Source organism: Cherax quadricarinatus, chromosome 83 (genome assembly GCF_038502225.1).
Source record: "Cherax quadricarinatus isolate ZL_2023a chromosome 83, ASM3850222v1, whole genome shotgun sequence".
Taxonomy (NCBI): domain Eukaryota; kingdom Metazoa; phylum Arthropoda; class Malacostraca; order Decapoda; family Parastacidae; genus Cherax; species Cherax quadricarinatus.
The window spans coordinates 10,397,479-10,418,143 of NC_091374.1; the positions used below are offsets into that span (position 1 = coordinate 10,397,479).

A 20,665-nucleotide genomic window follows, 5' to 3' on the forward strand; every position below is an offset into this window, starting at 1 on the left:
TCTGCCAATCCCTAGGTACCTTACCTTCTTCCATACATTTATTAAATAATTGCACCAACCACTCCAAAACTATATCCCCACCTGCTTTTAACATTTCTATCTTTATCCCATCAATCCCGGCTGCCTTACCCCCTTTCATTTTACCTACTGCCTCACGAACTTCCCCCACACTCACAACTGGCTCTTCCTCACTCCTACAAGATGTTATTCCTCCTTGCCCTATACATGAAATCACAGCTTCCCTATCTTCATCAACATTTAACAATTCCTCAAAATATTCCCTCCATCTTCCCAATACCTCTAACTCTCCATTTAATAACTCTCCTCTCCTATTTTTAACTGACAAATCCATTTGTTCTCTAGGCTTCCTTAACTTGTTAATCTCACTCCAAAACTTTTTCTTATTTTCAACAAAATTTGTTGATAACATCTCACCCACTCTCTCATTTGCTCTCTTTTTACATTGCTTCACCACTCTCTTTTTCTCCATATACTCTTCCCTCCTTGCATCACTTCTACTTTGTAAAAACTTCTCATATGCTAACTTTTTCTCCCTTACTACTCTCTTTACATCATTCCACCAATCACTCCTCTTCCCTCCCGCACCCACTTTCCTGTAACCACAAACTTCTGCTGAACACTAACACTACATTTTTAAACCTACCCCATACCTCTACGACCCCACTGCCTATGCTCTCATTAGCCCATCTATCCTCCAATAGCTGTTTATATCTTACCCTAACTGCCTCCTCTTTTAGTTTATAAACCTTCACCTCTCTCTTCCCTGATGCTTCTATTCTCCTTGTATCCCATCTACCTTTTACTCTCAGTGTAGCTACAACTAGAAAGTGATCTGATATATCTGTGGCCCCTCTATAAACATGTACATCCTCAAGTCTACTCAACAGTCTTTTATCTACCAATACATAATCCAACAAACTACTGTCATTTCGCCCAACATCATATCTTGTATACTTATCCTCTTTTTCTTAAAATATGTATTACCTATAACTAAACCCCTTTCTATACAAAGTTCAATCAAAGGGCTCCCATTATCATTTACACCTGGCACCCCAAACTTACCTACCACACCCTCTCTAAAAGTTTCTCCTACTTTAGCATTCAGGTCCCCTACCACAATTACTCTCTCACTTGGTTCAAAGGCTCCTATACATTCACTTAACATCTCCCAAAATCTCTCTCTCTCCTCTGCATTCCTCTCTTCTCCAGGTGCATACACGCTTATTATGACCCACTTTTCGCATCCAACCTTTTCTTTAATCCACATAATTCTTGAATTTACACATTCATATTCTCTTTTCTCCTTCCATAACTGATCCTTCAACATTACTGCTACCCCTTCCTTTCCTCTAACTCTCTCAGATACTCCAGATTTAATCCCATTTATTTCCCCCCACCGAAATTCCCCTACCCCCTTCAGCTTTGTTTCGCTTAGGGCAAGGACATCCAACTTCTTTTCATTCATAACATCAGCATTAGTTAAATCCAAGGAAAATAAGGTAACAGTTTTACAGGATATATAAACTGTTTATCACCTTGGGAGAGGGCCTGATCATGTCTAATAGTAGTAGTAATATATTACGTATGGTACTGTACTTCACTCCCCATTCTTCAGAGATAGGCCCATTGTTTAGTAGAGGCATAAAGCTGCTATACCCCCAGTTTTATGACAATGACTTCGTCATTTTCTTTTTTTTTCTTCATAAATTTCATTATAGCTTTGTAAAAGTTCATCCATTTGCCATTCTATTCTTGTGAACCATTCAACATTCAGGTCCATACCCTCTAGTTTTAATACAGCTGCATTCACTTTCCAGAGCATACCAGCTAACCCCTTTTGCACTTCTTCCATTCTTTCCCCTTCCAAGTGCTGCTGCACTTCCAGCTTTATTAAATCTTCGTTAGTTAGCTCTCCCTTGACACATTCCACTTCAACATCTAAATTAGGCACTTTAGCAAGTTCCACAATTTTATTTATGTCTTCGACATGTTTCACCACCTAAAACTATGAAAGTTATCAAAATATTGAGCGAAGTACCACATTGTGGTTTCATTACTGTAGAGTTGAACTGTTGTGATGGCCTAAGGGTCACTGTACCTGTAACGCATCATCATTCCTCTCTCATACAATCAAAATCTGAAATTTTTTCATATATATTTGGGGAGGGAGGGTTATGAGCTCATTAAACAGGGATATAACACCACTATGCATCTAACAAACAATGGATCCATCTCTGGTGAGTACATGTTTTAAATTTCATCACTGAAAAAATAAACAGATGCACATTACTACTTTTCCCATCCGCATCTCAAACTACTCTATAAGACAGGCTTTTACGAGAAAATGAGATTTTCTTAAAGTATTTTTTTTGCCTAACAAACCATTCCTTCATTCCCTACCTATGTCATCAAGTGAAGGTAAACTGTACTGGGTTTATCTTGGCCATTAACATTCTGCTTAAACTTTTACCACAAGTTAACCAAAATGTTAAGATGGTAGTCCTAAAAATAACCAAACGCTTAAGAAAAAAGTATCAGCAACACTCACCCTCTAGTGCGCGATGATCTACTACGATGTTTCGATGAGTAACTCTGTGAATCCTCCAACCGCCTCCGTCTTCGGTCTCGATCCCGATCCCTGGTGCGGCTGCGGCTACGTTCAGTGCTTGAACGATGACGCCGTGAACGTGGCATCTAAGAATAAACACAAATACCATGTACAGAAAGGTTACTATATGGCACTCTCTTTACAATCAATCTTAACTGAGCTATCATAATACAAAACTGTTTAACACTGCATCTTTAATCCTTTCACTGTCCAGTATCCACTCCAGTATCTTAAAATAATAATAATAATAATAAAAAAAAAAAAAAAACTGAAATGGTAGTACAAGGCACCTAAATTACTGGGAATGGTTGAAGTCCCTTGATATGTATTCCCTGGAATGCAGGAGAGAGAGATACATGATAATATGCACTTGGAAAATCCTAGAGGAATTAGTATCAAACTTGCACACAAAAATCACTCCTTATGAAAGCAAAAGATTCAGCAGAAGATGCAATATTCCCCCAATGAAAAGCAGGGGCATCACAAGTACACTGAAAGACAACATAATAGGTGTCAGGGGCCCAAGATTGTTCAACTGCCCCCCAGCATACATAAGGGGGATTACCAATAGCCCCCCTGGCTGTCTTCAAAAAGGCACTGGACAGGCACTTAAAGTCAGTACCTAACCAGCCAGGCTGTGGTTTGTACGTTAGTTTGCATGTGGCCAAAAGTAACAGCCTGGTTGATCAGACCCTGATCCACCATTAGGCCTGGTCTCAGACTGAGATACGGGGGCGTTGACCCCCAAACCCTTTCTAGATATACACCAAAAGTAAAAAACTTTATGGAAAATGTATGGAATTACACAGGCACAAAGCTAGTGGTCTGGGAACAATTTATGCAACAGCAATTTTGCCCACTTTGAGTCCTATTTTAAGTCAATCTCATTGCTCCACTCAACCACATTCTTAGCTAATTCACTGGTAAGCTGTTTGTTCTACTGATCGAGCACAAGAAACTACCCATTCATGTATTACAGTCTCTCCTCACTTAGCGACGTACTCACTTACTGATGACTCGGACTTACGAAGGGCTCTCTGAATAAATAATGTACTATATTAAAACTGAGTTCCTCTATTCTGTTTATTACAATATACAGTACACCATTGTATAAACATATAAAAATATACTAAAAATGTTACAATACTAAAGTAACCTTCAGACTACATAACGAGACAGCAGTTAACAACTTTATAGCAGCTATGAATAACATTGATTGGCAAAATGAGCTTGAAACATATACAGATATGAATGAATGTATAAATAATTTTCTAAAACAAAGCCCAATGTCTCTACAACAGACATTGCCCCAGAAAAACTAAACAGATCACAGCAAAGAGACTGAATAATCCCTGGCTAACACCAAGCATCCTCAAATCCATTAACACAAAGCACAAATATGAAAAACAGTATAGAATGGGTCAAATAACTAGAGAACGGTCGAGAAATTACTCGTCAGCACTTACCAGCCTGATAAGGTCAAAAAAATTGTATTATGAAAATAGATTACATAACATCAAAGGTGATATGAAAAAAAAACTGTAAAACTCTATCTGAAATTCTTGGAACTAAAAAGTTATCCAAAAACAAAGCAACCAAACTAACAAAATCAGATGAACCCCTACTCACTCCAACCGAAACAGCAAACAGACTTAATGTTTTCTTCTCCACCATAGGAAAAAATCTAGCAAACAAAATACCAAGCACAAACACCTGTCCATCAGACTACCTCATAGGAACCTACCCAAATATGCTATTCCTAGCTCCAACCAACCCCACTGAAGTTATGCTCATCATAAACACCCTTAAAAACAAGGCAGGAGACAAACAACTTGCCTGCTTTTATATACAAAAAAGCTTCTCAAGTATTGTCACCAATTATTGCAACGCTTTTTAACAAATGCATTGAATCATCTACCTTCCCAACAATCCTCAAAATAGCGAGGGTCACTCTGACCCATAAAGGAGGTGACCAAGCTGACTTGAATAACTATAGACCAATATCTAACTTATCACTGCTCTCTAAAATCTTTGAAAAATTAATTCATAGACGGATCTATTCCTACCTCGTTTCACACAACATATTAAACCCTTGTCAGTTTGGATTCAGAAATAATAAAAGCACAAATGACGCTATCATACACATACTAGAACTAATATATACCGCACTTGAAAAGAAAGAAATCCCGTTGGGCATTTTCATTGATTTACATAAAGCTTTCAATACAGTTGACCATGAACTACTGTACTCCAAATTAATGCACTATGGTATCAGAGGCCACTCCCTCAACTACCTAAAGTCATACCTTAGTAACAGAACTCAATATGTGTATGCAAATGATGCAAACTCCTCCACCCAACCAATCACAGTAGGAGTCCCACAAGGAAGCATCCTTGGACCACTCCTCTTTCTCATCTACATCAATGATCTACCAAATGCATTACAGCTACTCAAACCCATATTATTTGCAGATGACACTACATATGTATTTTCCCACCCAAACGCAGTCATACTAGCAAACACAGTCAATGCTGAATTACAGAAAATATCTGCCTGGATGATGACTAACAAACTTACCTTGAACACTGATAAAATCTATTTCATTCAGTTTGGAAACAAAGCTGCAAATGATCCAATTAACATTACGCTAAATGGATCATCAGTCACAAGACTCACAGAGGGAAAATTCCTAGGTATCCACCTTGACAGTAGCCTTAAGTTCCGGACACACACACAACAAATCACCAAGAAAATCTCCAAGACGGTAGGCATACTATCAAAGATAAGGTACTACGTTCCACAATCAGCTCTCCTCGCACTGTACCATTCACTCATATACCCTTATCTTACATATGGAATTTGTGCATGGGGATCAACAACATCTAATCACCTAAAGCCCCTAATAGCCCAGCAAAAGGCAGCAATAAGAATGATGTGCAAGACAGGTATACAATACCGACAAGATGAAAGTTAAGACACTTGTGCAACATCTGGTTATCTTTATGTAGACGTTTCGCCATCCAGTGGCTTTATCAATACAGATTCTTGGACATAATTAGAAAATAGAAGAACTATATACAAAAGATGAGGTAATCAGTCCCTCAGCCTTGGAGGTGGTGTTTGCAGCACCATGGTTGTAGAGATTCTCTACATAAAGATAACCAGATGTTGCACAAGTGGCTTAACTTTCATCAGTAAGAATGATAACAAATTCCCACTCCCGCCAGCATACTCCACAAATTTTCAAAAGTCTGAATCTGCTTACCATTAAGAGCATCCATACTTATTCATGTGCCTACTACATACACAGAACAATACATGCAAATATAAACCCCCCACTCAAACTTTTCCTCACCAACCTAAACAGGACACATGACCACAACACAAGACACAGATCTCTTTTTGATATACCTCGTTTCCATATCACACTGTGTAAAAACTCTATGCACATAAAGGGCCCCAAAATATGGAATTCATTACCAGAAGATATTAAAGTAACCCAGTCTGAAAATCAATTTAAGACTTCTCAAAAGTCACTTAATCACCCTAGACTAAATGCTAAATACTCAGTATACATTTACTCATCTATGTACTCCCACATCATAACAAACAATCACATTGAACCTTTTATCCATTGTTGACAGGAATATAATTGAATCATTGTTTTTCACAAAAGCATTTTAGAATATAAATACATATATCTTTGTATTATACAAATTTTGATTCATTTATAATTAATATTCTACTGTACAACTATGAAATAATTACTTTCCTACTGTACAACTATGATATACTATTTCTAGTATTAAGTAGAATGTAAGCCAATAATGTTAAGTTGGCCCATAATGCCAAGGCATAATAGAGGCTCTGCATTGCATCCCACTATTGTATATACACAATCTCAATGTACTGTTTGCAAAGACATTAAATAAAATAAATAAAAAATAAATTGTGCAAAGGTGACATTAAAGACTGCTGACACAAACTCATTGCCATTATAGTATGCTCCTTGCTTTGCAACGAATTTGTTTACCGACGAGGTCTTAGGAATGGAACTCTACCGTTAAATGAGGAGAGTCTTCACACAGAAGTTGGCAATTTGGCCAATTAAAGAAGATAGTTAAAAACAGTCCAAAATAAACAATATAGACATTCCTGTCAGTGAAACATTTCCTCTGTTCATTAATCACATCCCCAATCCTCTCATTTATAATGCTTGCCATTTTTAATTCATAATCATATAAAAATAGATTTACTCTATTTCTCAGATAAAATACAGGCACTACTTACTTAACAACTGAGCTCCGTTCCTACAACTAGGTCATTAAGCGAATTGGTCAATAAGCGAGAAGCATAATCATCGGAGTTACCAACCGGGTCATCAATAGCCGTGAAGGACCCAGGTAAGAGAAATGGAAGTACTTGTAGGGGTAGGGGTCCGGGGTGTAGTTTTCGATAAGAATCTCATTAGTGTGGTCTGCTTTGTAATTTTCTTTTTTCTTCATAAATTTCACTATAGCACTGTAAAAGTTCATCCATTTGCCATTCCACTCTTGTGAACCATTCAACATTCAGGTCCATACCCTCTAGTCCTAATACAGCTGCATTCACTTTCCAGAAAGCACCAGCTAACCCCTTTTGTACTTCTTCCATTCTTTCCTCTTCCAAGTGCTCCTGCGCTTCCAACTATTAAATCTTCGTTAGTTAGCTCTCCCTCAACATATTCCACTTCAACATCTAAATTCAATACCTTCCACTTCAACATCCAAATTAAGCATGTTAGCAGGTTCCAAAATATTTTTTTACTTATGACATTGACATGTTTGTCTTTGTCAAACCCTACAAAATTATTCACGAAACATTTTAGGCATTTTTTCCTTGTGCCTTGCATACACTTTCCTGTCACTCCCTCACCACTGATACTCTGATTATGCAGGATGAATCTCCGACAAAACCGTTGAAACTATCCATGGTACACCATAATTGTTTCCATCAATTCTTCGCCTTCACTCGTCTTCAAAGTCTCAAAGATACCGAGTGCCTTGGCTTGAATTATTAAAAGGCTCATCGGCATTTTTTTTTTAAATCAGATCGCCAGTAATCTCTCCATTTCATGAATGAGGCCTTTCTGCTGCCTAGTTATTATGGCTTTAACTCTTCTCAAAGCTTTCACTGCCTCTGTTACTATACACCAGAACCTCGGTACTCCAACAGCTCCCTACTCGAACAAAGCTCAGCACTCAACCAAACAAACATGACCTGCCAGAACTTCACTGTAGACTTGTGTTTCTTTGCATTGGGGGGAGGGGGGGATTTGTTCGATACTCAAACGGATTGGCACTTGAACAGTCTTCTGGAATGAGTCTAATTCGAATACCGAGATTACAATGTGTCTTTATCCTTCAAGACTGTCAAAATGGTTGAATGTGCCAGGTCCAAGTCACGTGCTATCTCTAACTTTCTTACCAGCTTCAGTCATTTATGATTTTCATTTTCATCTCAAGATCAATAGCCTTCCTTTGTTTATTGGAGCTTCCTCCAGGTGAAGTCATGCTCTTCCTTTTAGACAGCATCTTGTACTATGGGGCACACAATAAAGTTCAAATTTATGGACAAGTGTGTAGTCTTCGAGCCTGCGAATGCTAGTGTTGTGAATACCAGCCAACTGCAGGAATGAGACTGAGAAAGGGTGATGTGAGACGAGATGTGAGACACTGAGATGCTGCACTGCCGTTTCCACGAACAAAGTTCTTGTACAGCGTACACTACCGACTGGTCAGAGAGCTGGTCATAAGTCCGCGTGGTTGTTAAACAGGCGAGTCGTTAAGTGAGAAGTATCCATTTAACCAGGAATGATTGGTTATGGTTTACAGTATCCCAATAATTGAATCAGACTTGTAAAAAAACAAAACAGACTGGGGGGAGGGGGATTGTACGAGGACCTTTCCCTTACTCAGGAAAATAAACAACAAAATAAAATATTCCTGCTACTTTTGAATCCAATTTTAAGCTACTCCTGGTCCTGAAACCAACCAAAATCTTTTCCATTTCAGCAGAATGTGTTCCATTCTATCAATTGATAACAAAAAAACAGCCAATAAAACCTTAAAATCATCCTAGAAAACATCTCAAATTTGCTATTTTGATCAAAACATATGGTCAGTTTTGCTTTTCCCATCATGCACTATGTGGGACAGGATTTTTTATACTGTGCACATTCACTGCACAGACCCATTCTCTCATATCTAGGCAAAAATTTACTACTCACAGCTTATCTGAGCGAGCTGAGCTCATGATGCAAAACTGCACAAGGGACCCTGGCCTCAATGACCTAGTTCTAGGCGATGGCCACTGAAAGGGTAAAAGTCTTAACAGTTACCATACAATGTTTGACTTTACTGGAATAGCAAAATTAAATTCTTCATAATTTACTATTGTTTAAAAAAAACCCACCAAGTTTTAAATTATATACGAGATCTAAATTAAACCTTATCTTGAAAATTCACTCACTTGAATAATCCCAATGTCAATATGTGAACTTAATCCTCAGTTACGGTAAAATAAAATACGTAGTAGATATCAGACTACTAAACCCATTACTGTGTCATTCACTATACATGGACAGTACCGAAGAAATTAAATAGTGGATTAGACTCCTTCAATGAAACTCCTGTTGAAAGGCACATTTTAACCCTTTGAGGGTTTCGGCCGTACTAGTACGGCTTACAACCCAGGGTTTTTGACGTACTAGTACGCCTAAATTCTAGCACCCTCAAATCTAGTGGGAGAAAGCTGGTAGGCCTCCATATGAAAGAATGGGTCTATGTGGTCAGTGTGCACGGTATAAAAAAAACCTGCAGCACACAGTGCACAATGAGAAAAAAAAACCTGACCGTTTTTTTGGAATAAAACAGCGACTTTGCACTGTATTTTCGTATGGTACTTATTGTTGTATTCTAGTTTTCTTGGTCTCATTTTATAGAATGGAAGGCATATCACAGAAATTGAGATGATTTTGACTGGTTTTACAATGAAAAGTACCTTGAAATTGAGCTCAAAGTAGCAGAAATGTTCGATTTTTACCAAAGCTCAAAAGCAAACAAATCATGCCAAGCGTCCAATACATGTCAACTGGTGAGTCTAATATTCTTTTGCAAGTGTGCCAATATGATTCATACCATTTTTTACACTAATGCAGTAGTCTGCATAACAGTAAATCTTCTATTTTTTGCGAGAATAAAAATTCAAAGTGGAAAGCAAAAGAATGTAAGAGGGGCCTTGAGACGTGACTAATGAATAGAGGAAATGTCATTTTAGTGCCAGGAATGTATTTCTTGTTTGTTCTGGACCCTATTCGGAAATTGGCATCTTTTGAAATTTGTGTGAAACTGGCAAAATTGCTAAATTCTGACCACTGTACTGGATAGTTGAAATTGGTAAATGGGTAGTTTCTGGCAGTCATTCAATAGAAACAATGGAGTTCTAGCGAAATATTCATGTTTTTTTGTTGACTAGTACAGTGGAACTGGCTGAAAATGGGGCTCAAAGTGGGCAAAATCGCCGATGCGTAAACATCGCCGAGACCGCTAACTTCGCGAGAGCATAATTCCGTAAGTTTTCCATCAAATTTTATAATTTTGGTGTCATTATGATTGGGAAAAGATTCTCTATCTTTTCATAAGAAAAAATTTTTTTTTTTTTTAAATTTGGCTGACCCTGAGAACGAGTCTCGGAGAGGGCCTGTCAACCCTCAAAGGGTTAAAAGCCTCCTAGTTTCAAAATGAAGACCCATTATGATTCTGAAAAAACAATTTTATTCTCCAATTTTGTTGGGAGCACTCGTTAGTCAAGGTACCACTGTATAGCAATTAAAGGAGCATTTTTCTAAAGGTTTAAAATTTTAACCAGTTATATGACATTCTTGGTCTCCAAATAGTTTTATTAGGATACGATAATGAATGATGATTTTTTTAAAATCTGCAATAAAATGTGAAATTATTCAACATCATAAAAATACAGCATATGGTAAAGATTTTATATTTTTCTTAGCTATGAAAAATTAGAGCTAAGCACTGATACAGATTTGGTTGTGGGGCTCATTTTACAAGTATGACTGACCAAATTAGTATGTTAGGACTGCATCCCATTAGTGTCTATGATGGGTTAGACAAGGCAGGCATATACAAAATCCTTGCTTATTCTATATGATTTTAATCCTTATGTCAAATCTACCTACCAAAATTACATCTGATGGTAATGTACTTACCAGTCCTTAATTTCTAATTCTTAAAAATCCTGTTAAGAAAAATACTTAAAACCCTTACAGTACCAGATTATAACTAACACAATATTATACTTTAGATTCTAAGAATTACTAGTTACTACTCTATATTAAATTTCTTTGTTGAATTTTACATTTTGAATTAAAGTTCAATACATTGTTAGTGCATGCAGACATTGTTAAGAGTTACTAAACATCACATTACTGGAAATTAGTAGTTAGATTTTCATTGAGGACCACCACACATTTACAGTAGTTTATATTTAAAGTTGAAACAGCAAAAAAAATTTCTACAGTTTAATTTCAATATCACTGAGGTTTAAACATTTCCATTATAATGGTTAGGCGAGGGTATTCCTGGAACACAACAGAACTTAACATTTAAAATTAAGACGGTACTCCAAAAAAAGTTTTACACGTACTTGGTACTAGCGAGAAATTGGGAAATATGGGTATATTACACAAGATTAATAATTTCTTTATTTAATGCAAGATTCCCAAGTACAGTGTATTCCAAATAAATTTAAAAAATTACAGATTGTCGATGATATATCTGATAACTCACGGTTACTGCAGTGGGTAGCGTAGACTTTGTGAATGATTGCATTCGCTACTGCTTCCTGGACAGTGTTTGCTGCTTAGCACAACTGTGGGAGATGGGTATGAAGCGTTTACATAACCACAATATTATGTTCTGAACAACTGAACCTTACCTAACCCAACCTAGTACTGTATTGTAATAATGTAGTCAAAATTATATTTTTAAACTGTCACTTTCAATAGTTATTTAACAGGTGCTACACTGAACATTCAGGGATAAAATACAGTACGTCAGAAATTTATATAAGCATAGTATGGAGCCTCTGTGAAATTTAATTTCAAAATAAAAAATAATGGTGGCACCACTAGACTAGAGTTCAACCCAATTTGTTTTTTTAACATTCTATAAAAAAAAAAAGCTGGGTTGCCTATCAAGGCTCTAAATATTTATTTTAATACAAGGAACTGTACTGAAGGTCTTAATTTTCAATATGTATAATAATACATACTTCAGTAATGTATAATAATAATGCTGCCTGAAATATTGTGTATAACCATGGGCTTCCTATTATGTTACTGTCAACAATTCCTGAATCAATTGCAAATTGTACTTTGTAGGAAAAGCTAATCATTTATCACAATTTCTTGTTAGAAACACGTATACCTGAACAAAATCTGCATAACCAATTACTGCATAACGTTTTGACCATATTCAACAAACTTGCTTAACTGAAAGTTAGTGGAAATGTGCAAAGGAAATGTCTCCCGCTCACTGGATATTGAAATAAAACATCAAGAAATTACTACGAGAGATTTCTTCTTACAGTACATTCCAAACAGTAATACAACAACCTTAAAATTAATGGCAATTTATCACTAGATTACTGTTATTCTAAGAGTACATAGTAAATTTAAAAATACTGCATTTACATATGGCAATTACGAATTTTGTCATCTAAAAACAGCTTTTAACTACACTTAGATTCAACATGCAACCAAGTCATATTAGGTAAGGCTTGTGATGACTAACAAAACCTTACCTAGGCTATGATTTAAAAAAAAAATACCGAGGGTTAGTTAGGATTTTGTATATTTTAAAATTAAGAAAGGAGTATAATTTCAGTTCTGAAAAAAATAAAAGATCACACCTGATAATTACTCTTAACACACAACACTGTATAATAAGAATTAATTTTACATTGAAAGCAATCATGTACAGTATCACTAACTTAGCATGTGTTTTTACTATGTATTTTATTTCTATCTTTTACCTCCAACAGGATTTTGAAAAGAATCAAATTACTGTACATGAACTGCAACAAGATATACACTATCAAATCAAATATAGACTATACTTTAAGAAAATTGCAGTGGAACATGTGTTTGCATACACCTATGTTATTAATACACACATAACACGAAATTGGTTGCCAAACTTACGAAGTTTCAGTCTGACTTGGACCAAAACAGTCATAAGTTCAGTATTCTAAGTGCATGTTATTTGTGCACTGTTCCAGCCACAATATTGTGAGATTTTGTTTTTATATACATATGCATGTGTACACACAACCCAAAATAACAAACAAACCACCACCACCCACTCAACCCCTGCAACCACAAATAGGTGAGTATGTATGCACACACACACACATGTGCATGCACACACACACACATGTGCATGCACACGCACACACACACAAAATGTATATATATATATATATATATATATATATATATATATATATATATATATATATATATATATATAGATATAGATATAGATATAGATATAGATATATATATAGATATATATATAGATATAGATATAGATATATATATATATATAGATATATATATAGATATAGATATATATAGATATAGATATATATAGATATAGATATATATAGATATAATATATAGATATATATAGATATAGATATATATATATATAGATATATATATAGATATAGATATATATATATAGATATATATATAGATATAGATATATATATAGATATATAGATATAGATATATATAGATATAGATATATATATATAGATATATATATTTAATATATTTATATATATATATATATATTTTATATGGAGTGAGAACCATGCAGTGTTTAGGTAATACAGTACAAGAATAACCCCATGTTCAACAGAATAGAAATAACAAAGATTTCGGTCTGAAGCCTTTATATATGCTAACAAGTTAGGTGCGCATGAAAAAGGAGCACTAAAGTAGGCCAACAAGCAATGCTCTTGCTTCACACACTGAGTGTCCGTGATTCAATCCCCAGCAAGGGGATCGAACCTGCTGTCCCCATTCACCTACCAAGCAAGTAGGTACCTGGGTGTTAGTCGACTGGTGTGGGTCGCATCCTGGGGGCAAGACTGAAGGACCCCAGTGGAAATAAGAGTCCTCAATGATGTACTGACTTTTTTGGGTTATCCTGGATGGCTAACCCTCCGGGGTTAAAATCCAGACAAAATCTTATGTAGCTGGCACACTAACCACTGCTCAATGACTTCACCTGTCAGCATACTCACGTCATCCACATCTATTGCTAAATGAATACTTGCCAATATTCTTCATAACAAAATTAACCTAGTTGCAATTCTCTACGTCATAAGGGAAGTTCAGACTAACATAACTTTTACAGAGGCCTCAGATTTATTTTTAGGTTTGCCTATCTGCCTTATAGGGCTGCAAATTAAGAAGAAATTTATTAATTAGAAACTTGACATTCTCATTGAAAAGTAGTGAAAACTCAAATTGACTAAAAGAGTGAAGGGGGATCTGTTAATACTGACGTCCATTAAATAACAACTTATGCGGCACCTTCAGTTTTTTCCATGATCATAATAACAGACAATTCTGGATTTAATGAACTTTGTCCAAATGACAGATCCTCTGACAATTATTCCTAAGTCTTTTACTAGTTCCTTATGCTTATATCAAGGACCCCAAAGAAAAGTCACCGACTTTTTTTGGGTTATCCTTGTATGATAATTGTACTTATGTGTACCTATGCCTCAATAAACTTACTTACCTAAGCAGATAAAATTTATCACCAATGAAAATTGTTGCTTTCATTTTTCTGTGTAAGATTTTGATACTATCAGTCTGCATTACGGTTTCCTGTATCTTCTATTAAAGTGACTTTTATACTTACAGGTATTTATTTTAGAATACTGTAGTAGACATTCATAATTTGCAGATGTTACATTCCTGAAAACTAGGCTACCAATAATTTCTGTGACTTATGAACAGAAAAATGCGTGGGAGGAAAGTAAGGCCATATTCCTCGGACCCCCATTTCTAAGGACTGGGGAAAGCCAGCTGTTGGCTCAGTTTAAGTTTTCTTTCATAACATTACTGGTGTAGAATATGAATTAGACATGTGAAACACCTGGACATCTTTATTTTGAAGAGGTTTCACAAATTTGTGCATTTTGAATTCATTAGAGCTTATTAACTGGATACACAGCCAGTCATAACTGCAGGAATAACAGTTAGAGTAGGTAGATGTAGCTAACTTTCTAACAGAACACAGATTAACAGTAAACATAGTAAAGACAGATGCAGCCACAGTGAGGAGCTCTGTTCCACAAGTTACAGTACTTGCTTCCATCCTCTTCCTAATCCTATCTGATCCACCACGAGGCCTGGTCATGGACTGGGCTGCAGGGGCACTGACCCCTGCAACATGCTCTAGGTAGACATCTCCTATGCAAAGACTGGGCATGGTTTAGGCCATCCCAGTAATTGAAGGAGACCTAGGAGTGGTAATATGGGAACTCTACACTTCCTCAGAAAAATCTCCAAAAGTCAAATGTGGCAGCTTGAAATTAATTTGAAGTAGCTTGAAACAGACCACTTTGAGGCCTATTTCAAGATACTTTTGGTCTGAAGCCTACTAAAATCATATCTATTTCACTAGAATGTTTCACTCTGTCATTTGATACCAAGAAACAACAAATAATGCCATAAAAACCTACCCTTAAAAAGACTCGAAGCTGCTATTTTTAAACCACATGCAAGGTCAAATGTTACATGTCCCATCATGCACTACATAGAGGCAGAATTTTTGTACTGTGCACACTCACCGTACAAGCCCATTTTCTCATATCTAGGCCAAAATTTATTGCTCGCACCTTAACTGAGGGAGCTGTACTCAAAACCTACCTGGCATCAACTATGTAAATCCGCATGATGGGCACTCAAAGGGTTAACAGAATCCATTAGGTCCAAAATTGTACATTATTGTTACCATCATAGAAAAACACTGATCTCATAATTTGAATTAAACAATCAGCATCACCCCTCTACTACCCTGTTGAATCAACATTTCACTGAACTTCAAAGTCACGAAATGAATTGATGAAAGCACTTACCCCAATGTCAATATACTTTATGAAAGTATGTACATATATATATATATATATGTACTAGAGTACAAAACTAGTGTCAGTATCAAAGGATACAGAATGAATATTGTAGGGTACTCATAATACATTTATATTAAAAAATACATCAGTGTATTAATATTGTTGGATAACTTGCTATATTAAAGAAATTAAGATAGGAACTGAACTAATAGTGACTGGGTTAGGTTGGGTAAGGTTCATCAGGAAACAGGACAGATGTTTCCTGACGCGGGTCTTAGTCAGATGATGACCCGCCTTTGGAGCGTTAGGTCATCAGGTCGAGGCCTTCTGATGGCTTACCGGTCCACCCCTTTAAAAATTATGGTCATAGAACCATTTTTGTAGTAATATTAATAGTGACTGGGGAATCTCAACAAGATCATTCTCAGCAACTTTTTAAAATATAGCCATGAGTTATGCAAAAACACAATATCGGTTGTGTTAGGCTAGGTTAGGGCTTGGCAATTTTACTAAAAATTATGTAATGGAGAACTATTACCCAGTAGGAAAATTCAAGACTTCCACTAACCTAATGGTGACCTGGTAACATCATTGAAATTACTGGCAGTTTCTGAGAAGGACCTAAAATAAAAATGGAAATAAACCACAGTGCCTTTTTTGGGGTTATCCTGTGTTATTAACACTTCAGGATTCCTAATATGAATATTATCTATGATGGCAATTTATGGTAATTGTTTACATCATCATTAATTCAGGGACACAAATTACAATCAACATAGCTAACCAACATATAATCATAGTGAATTTGCCAGAATGGATAGGTGGATGGCTTCTGCAATGGATCAACAATTACCTAACACTGTGCCCCGTGGCCTGGTGGCAAAAGCTCACTTCACACAGTGAGGGGTCAGGTTCGATTCCTGGCGAAGGGGTGGAAATATTGGAAGAGTTTCCTTACACCGGTTGTCTATGTTCACTCATCAGTAAAATGGGTACAAGGGAGTTAGTCGACTGGTGTGGGTCGCATCCTGGGACAAAACTGACTTAACTTGTCCGAAATGCTCTGCATAACAAGCGGCTTTCAATACAGTAGTGTGTCATTGATGCCAGCTAGGCCTGTATACCTTGTACATGTATGTGTAGAAAATAAAGATTATTATTATTATCATTATTATTATTAACAATGTCGCCATGGTTGTTCAATATATTTATAGATGGAGTATTAAGAGAAGTGAATGCTCGGGGTGTTGGCAAGAGGTGTGGGTTTAAGAGACAAAGAATCTAACACAAAGTGAGAGTTGTCACGGTTGCTCTTTGCTGATGACAGTGTTCTTTGGGAGATTCTGAAGAGAAATTGCTGAGGTTGATGGATGAGTTTGGAAGGGTATGTAGAAGAAGAAGTTAAAAGTGAATACAGGAAAGACTAAGGTGATGAAGATAACAAAAAAATTAGGTAATGGAAGATTGGATATTAGACTGGAAGGAGAGAGTCTGGAGGAGGTGAATGTGTTAAGATATTTGGGAGTGGACGTGTCAGCAGATGGGCCTATGAAGGATGAGGTGAATCATAGAATTGACAAGGGGAAAAAAGGTGAGTGGCACATTAAGGAATCTGTGGAGACAAAGAATGCTATTCATGAAAGCAAAGAGGGGAATGTATGAGAGTATAGTTATACCAATGCTCTTGTATGGGTGTGAGGCATGGGTTGTAAATGCTGCAAGGAGAAGGCTGGAGGCAGTGGAGATGGCATGTCTGAGGGCAATGTGGTGTGAATATAATGCAGAGACTCTGTAGTGGTGTGTGTGCTCGCGTGCTCGTGTTGGTGTATGACCCACTTAATATTTGTATTTATAAATCATTACAATTGTGACCAGGTGTTGACGTATCAGTGGCTCATTACTTTGTAATTTGTTCATGATTGTAACCATGTATAGGAGTGAGGCTGATTCATTACCTTTGTAACTTGTCATGATTGTGACCAGATCTACCTGGAGTTTATTACCTTTGTAACTAGTTCAGCTATCATAACTTTGGGGTCCAGTCCCTGGACCCATTATGTACCTCTGTAATCTTTTGACTACCGCCCACAGGATGGGTATGGGGTGCATAATATATTAAACTAACTAGGAGGAGGTCTGGGATTACCAAAACTATTATTCAGAGGGCTGAGGAGGGGTTATTGAGATAGTTTGGACATGTAGAGAGGTTGAAACGAAATAGAACGACTTCGAGAGTTTACAAATCTGTAGTGGAGATAAGGCAGGGTAGGGGTCAGCCTAGGAAAGGTTGGAGGGAGGGGGTAAAGGAGGTTTTGTGTGTGAGGAGCTTGAACTTCCAGCAAGCGCTCGTGAGCGCGTTAGACAGGAGCAAATAGTTTTTAGGACTTGACGTGCTGTTGGAGCATAAGCAAGGTAACACTTGTGAAGAGATTCAGGGAAACCAGCAGGCCGGACTCGAGTCCTGGAGATGGGAAGTAAAGTGTCTGCACTCTGAAGGCGGGATGTTATTGTTGCAGTTTTATAACTGTAGTGTAAAGCATGCCTCTGGCAAGACAGTGATGGAATGAATGAAAATGAAAGTTTTTCTTTTTTGGGCCACCCTGCCTTGGTGGGAAATGGCCGATGTGTTAATAAAAATAATAAAATAATTATTATCATTATTCTGTGCTGCTCCAGGGACACTAGAGTAACTACATACTGTGCTTCTATCATGTTATTACCCACAGGATGAAAAGAAAAAAGTATCAAATTACCATGCACATGCTGAGCAAACAAGCAATGTTAAACAGTGATGTACTATTAAGAAAAGGTTAAGCAAAATGGATTTGTTTAAATATTTTTTGTTTAACTATCTTCAAGGAGTGAAATGAAAGCTTAAACATGCAAACATTTTAGAGAAATAGAAAAATGTCCACTTAACAATGTGACACTTTAAAAATTATGAAAAATCTATTGAAATATAACTCGCAAGAGAATGAAACGATGCAACTGAGAAGAGACTGGTTAAAAGATGTAAAGGTGTCAACTTCATCATAAATTCACAATCTACAACAGTTAAAACATCTTGCATGAATATAATAGGTTGACTTTAATATTACAGTAATAACAATACAGTAATATTACAATTTATTATCCTTATTATATTTTGAGGAAGTACTAAACCTGTAGAAGTCATACAGCACCTGAAGAATGGGAGGTACTCAAGTTCGATCCATGAGAGGTTAGGTTCTTCCTCGGATCAAGAGCATCTCACCAGCATCAAGGAATCTCCCTCCAGAGATCTTGGCTATTTAATAAGACTAGATCGCTGTTTATTGCAAACAGCTAATCTAGTTACTAAACAGCTATAACGTGCAATTCATACACAATCAAACAGTTATCTTGAGCATCTGTGCAAGGTCTGGTTAAATTAAATCGCATTTTTAGGTTTTTTGAGCCTATTGCGACTAGTAGCGCAAATACTACCTGTAAAAATAGCACCAGGATAGGGTAGTAAGACTCCACAGGACTTTAAGTGATGTTTCGCCACCATAATAAATGGTTCTCGCGGTAAAGAAAGCCAGTGAAACTTCAGGGATATATTTTTGAAGATCCTTACTCCTATGTAACTAACCTATACCACCGTGATTGTTGAATGCCGGGTTCAAAAGCTTTACTTGCCTTGTAGGGGAGAGGAAGAGAGGTGTCAGAACAAGACACACTGGGCAATATAACCATTTTATAAACAAAACAATCCGCCATCATGGATTTGCGCGTAGGACTTTGGATCGATGGCAAGTAACGTTTTACGCCACAATGCTGCCCCGGGAAGCCTCACTACCACCTCTACCCGGCTCACTGGGCCACACACACCCCGCTATACTCACGTTTTGCGTTCTAAATATATGAAGTTTTTCCCAAATAAAATCCAGACTGGTGGCTGGTCGCTTCCACAGACATAAAACAGCGTGGCAGGACGAGAGGTTATGTGAGAGGTGAGCTTACTGGTGCATCTCACGACGTCATACAACACTGTGTTAACCTCACTCTCATTGGTTCTCATCTCTCACCGCTTAAACACATCACCGTTTGACTGGGAGAATATCATTATCTATCGTTTATTAAATATTATAGCAAAATGGCAATCACTAGATGGATTCAGAGTAATACATGCTTGACTTCTTAACCTATATCCATAATCAAAGGGCTTTTCTCTTGTTGTATTACCTTCTGTTGCTGATGTTAATATATGCAATTTTTATACCACCATCAGATACACGGCAGTGTTGCACATACATTTTACCCAACTTTTGAATATTTCCAATAAGATTGAAATTTTATTACATACTGGCATTTTGGCCAGGATATGACTGCTAATTTACCATATGGCTAGAGAATCTTGCAAGAAGAAATAAACACTAATTTGTTTTTATTAAACTATGTACAATTTCATTGTGGCAAGATAATATTTATAGAGAAGGCATTTAAAATCATTGACTATGCTCATTGGCAAGTTTTACAAGTCTTTAAGTAAGTTTTCTCTAAACATAACTGCAGGAATCTAATCAGTTGTAATGACAAAACTTCTAATGAAAAACATTTCTTAATAAAATATTCCAGCGTTGCGCAAGTGTCTTCATTATGTGATGCACATAGCATCTTGTCAGCAATCCTGTACTTGCAAAACTCAAACACATATGCGTATGTACCCTGATCTGTTATGATATTTTACAAGGTTAGAGCAAGATCGATCTTTACATATCATTCACATAGGATGGTTTCTCTCACATATCCCATCCCAGAGGGTGAGTTCTCGAAGTGGAAGAATGGTGTAAAATAAC

General features: G+C 36.7%; 1 protein-coding gene across 4 annotated transcripts in view; it reads right to left on the reverse strand.

Annotated features, from left to right (window-relative positions):
• Nucleotides 1-19,977, reverse strand: part of LOC128702093 (serine/arginine-rich splicing factor 5-like) — a 240,328-nt gene extending 220,351 nt beyond the window's left edge. For 2 of the 4 annotated variants that reach the window (XM_053796108.2, XM_070102823.1), the window contains exons 1-3: nt 19,712-19,849; nt 11,477-11,558; nt 2,570-2,715 (exon numbers count right to left, since the gene is read on the reverse strand). In XM_053796108.2, coding sequence (XP_053652083.1) covers nt 2,570-2,715; nt 11,477-11,518 — 188 coding nt within the window. In that variant the 5' untranslated portion in view covers nt 11,519-11,558; nt 19,712-19,849. Of the gene's footprint in view, nt 1-2,569; nt 2,716-11,476; nt 11,559-19,711 lie in introns of all 4 variants that reach the window. The other 2 variants (XM_053796107.2, XM_070102822.1) reach the window with 2 other exon arrangements.
• Between the last annotated feature and the right edge of the window lie 688 nt (nt 19,978-20,665).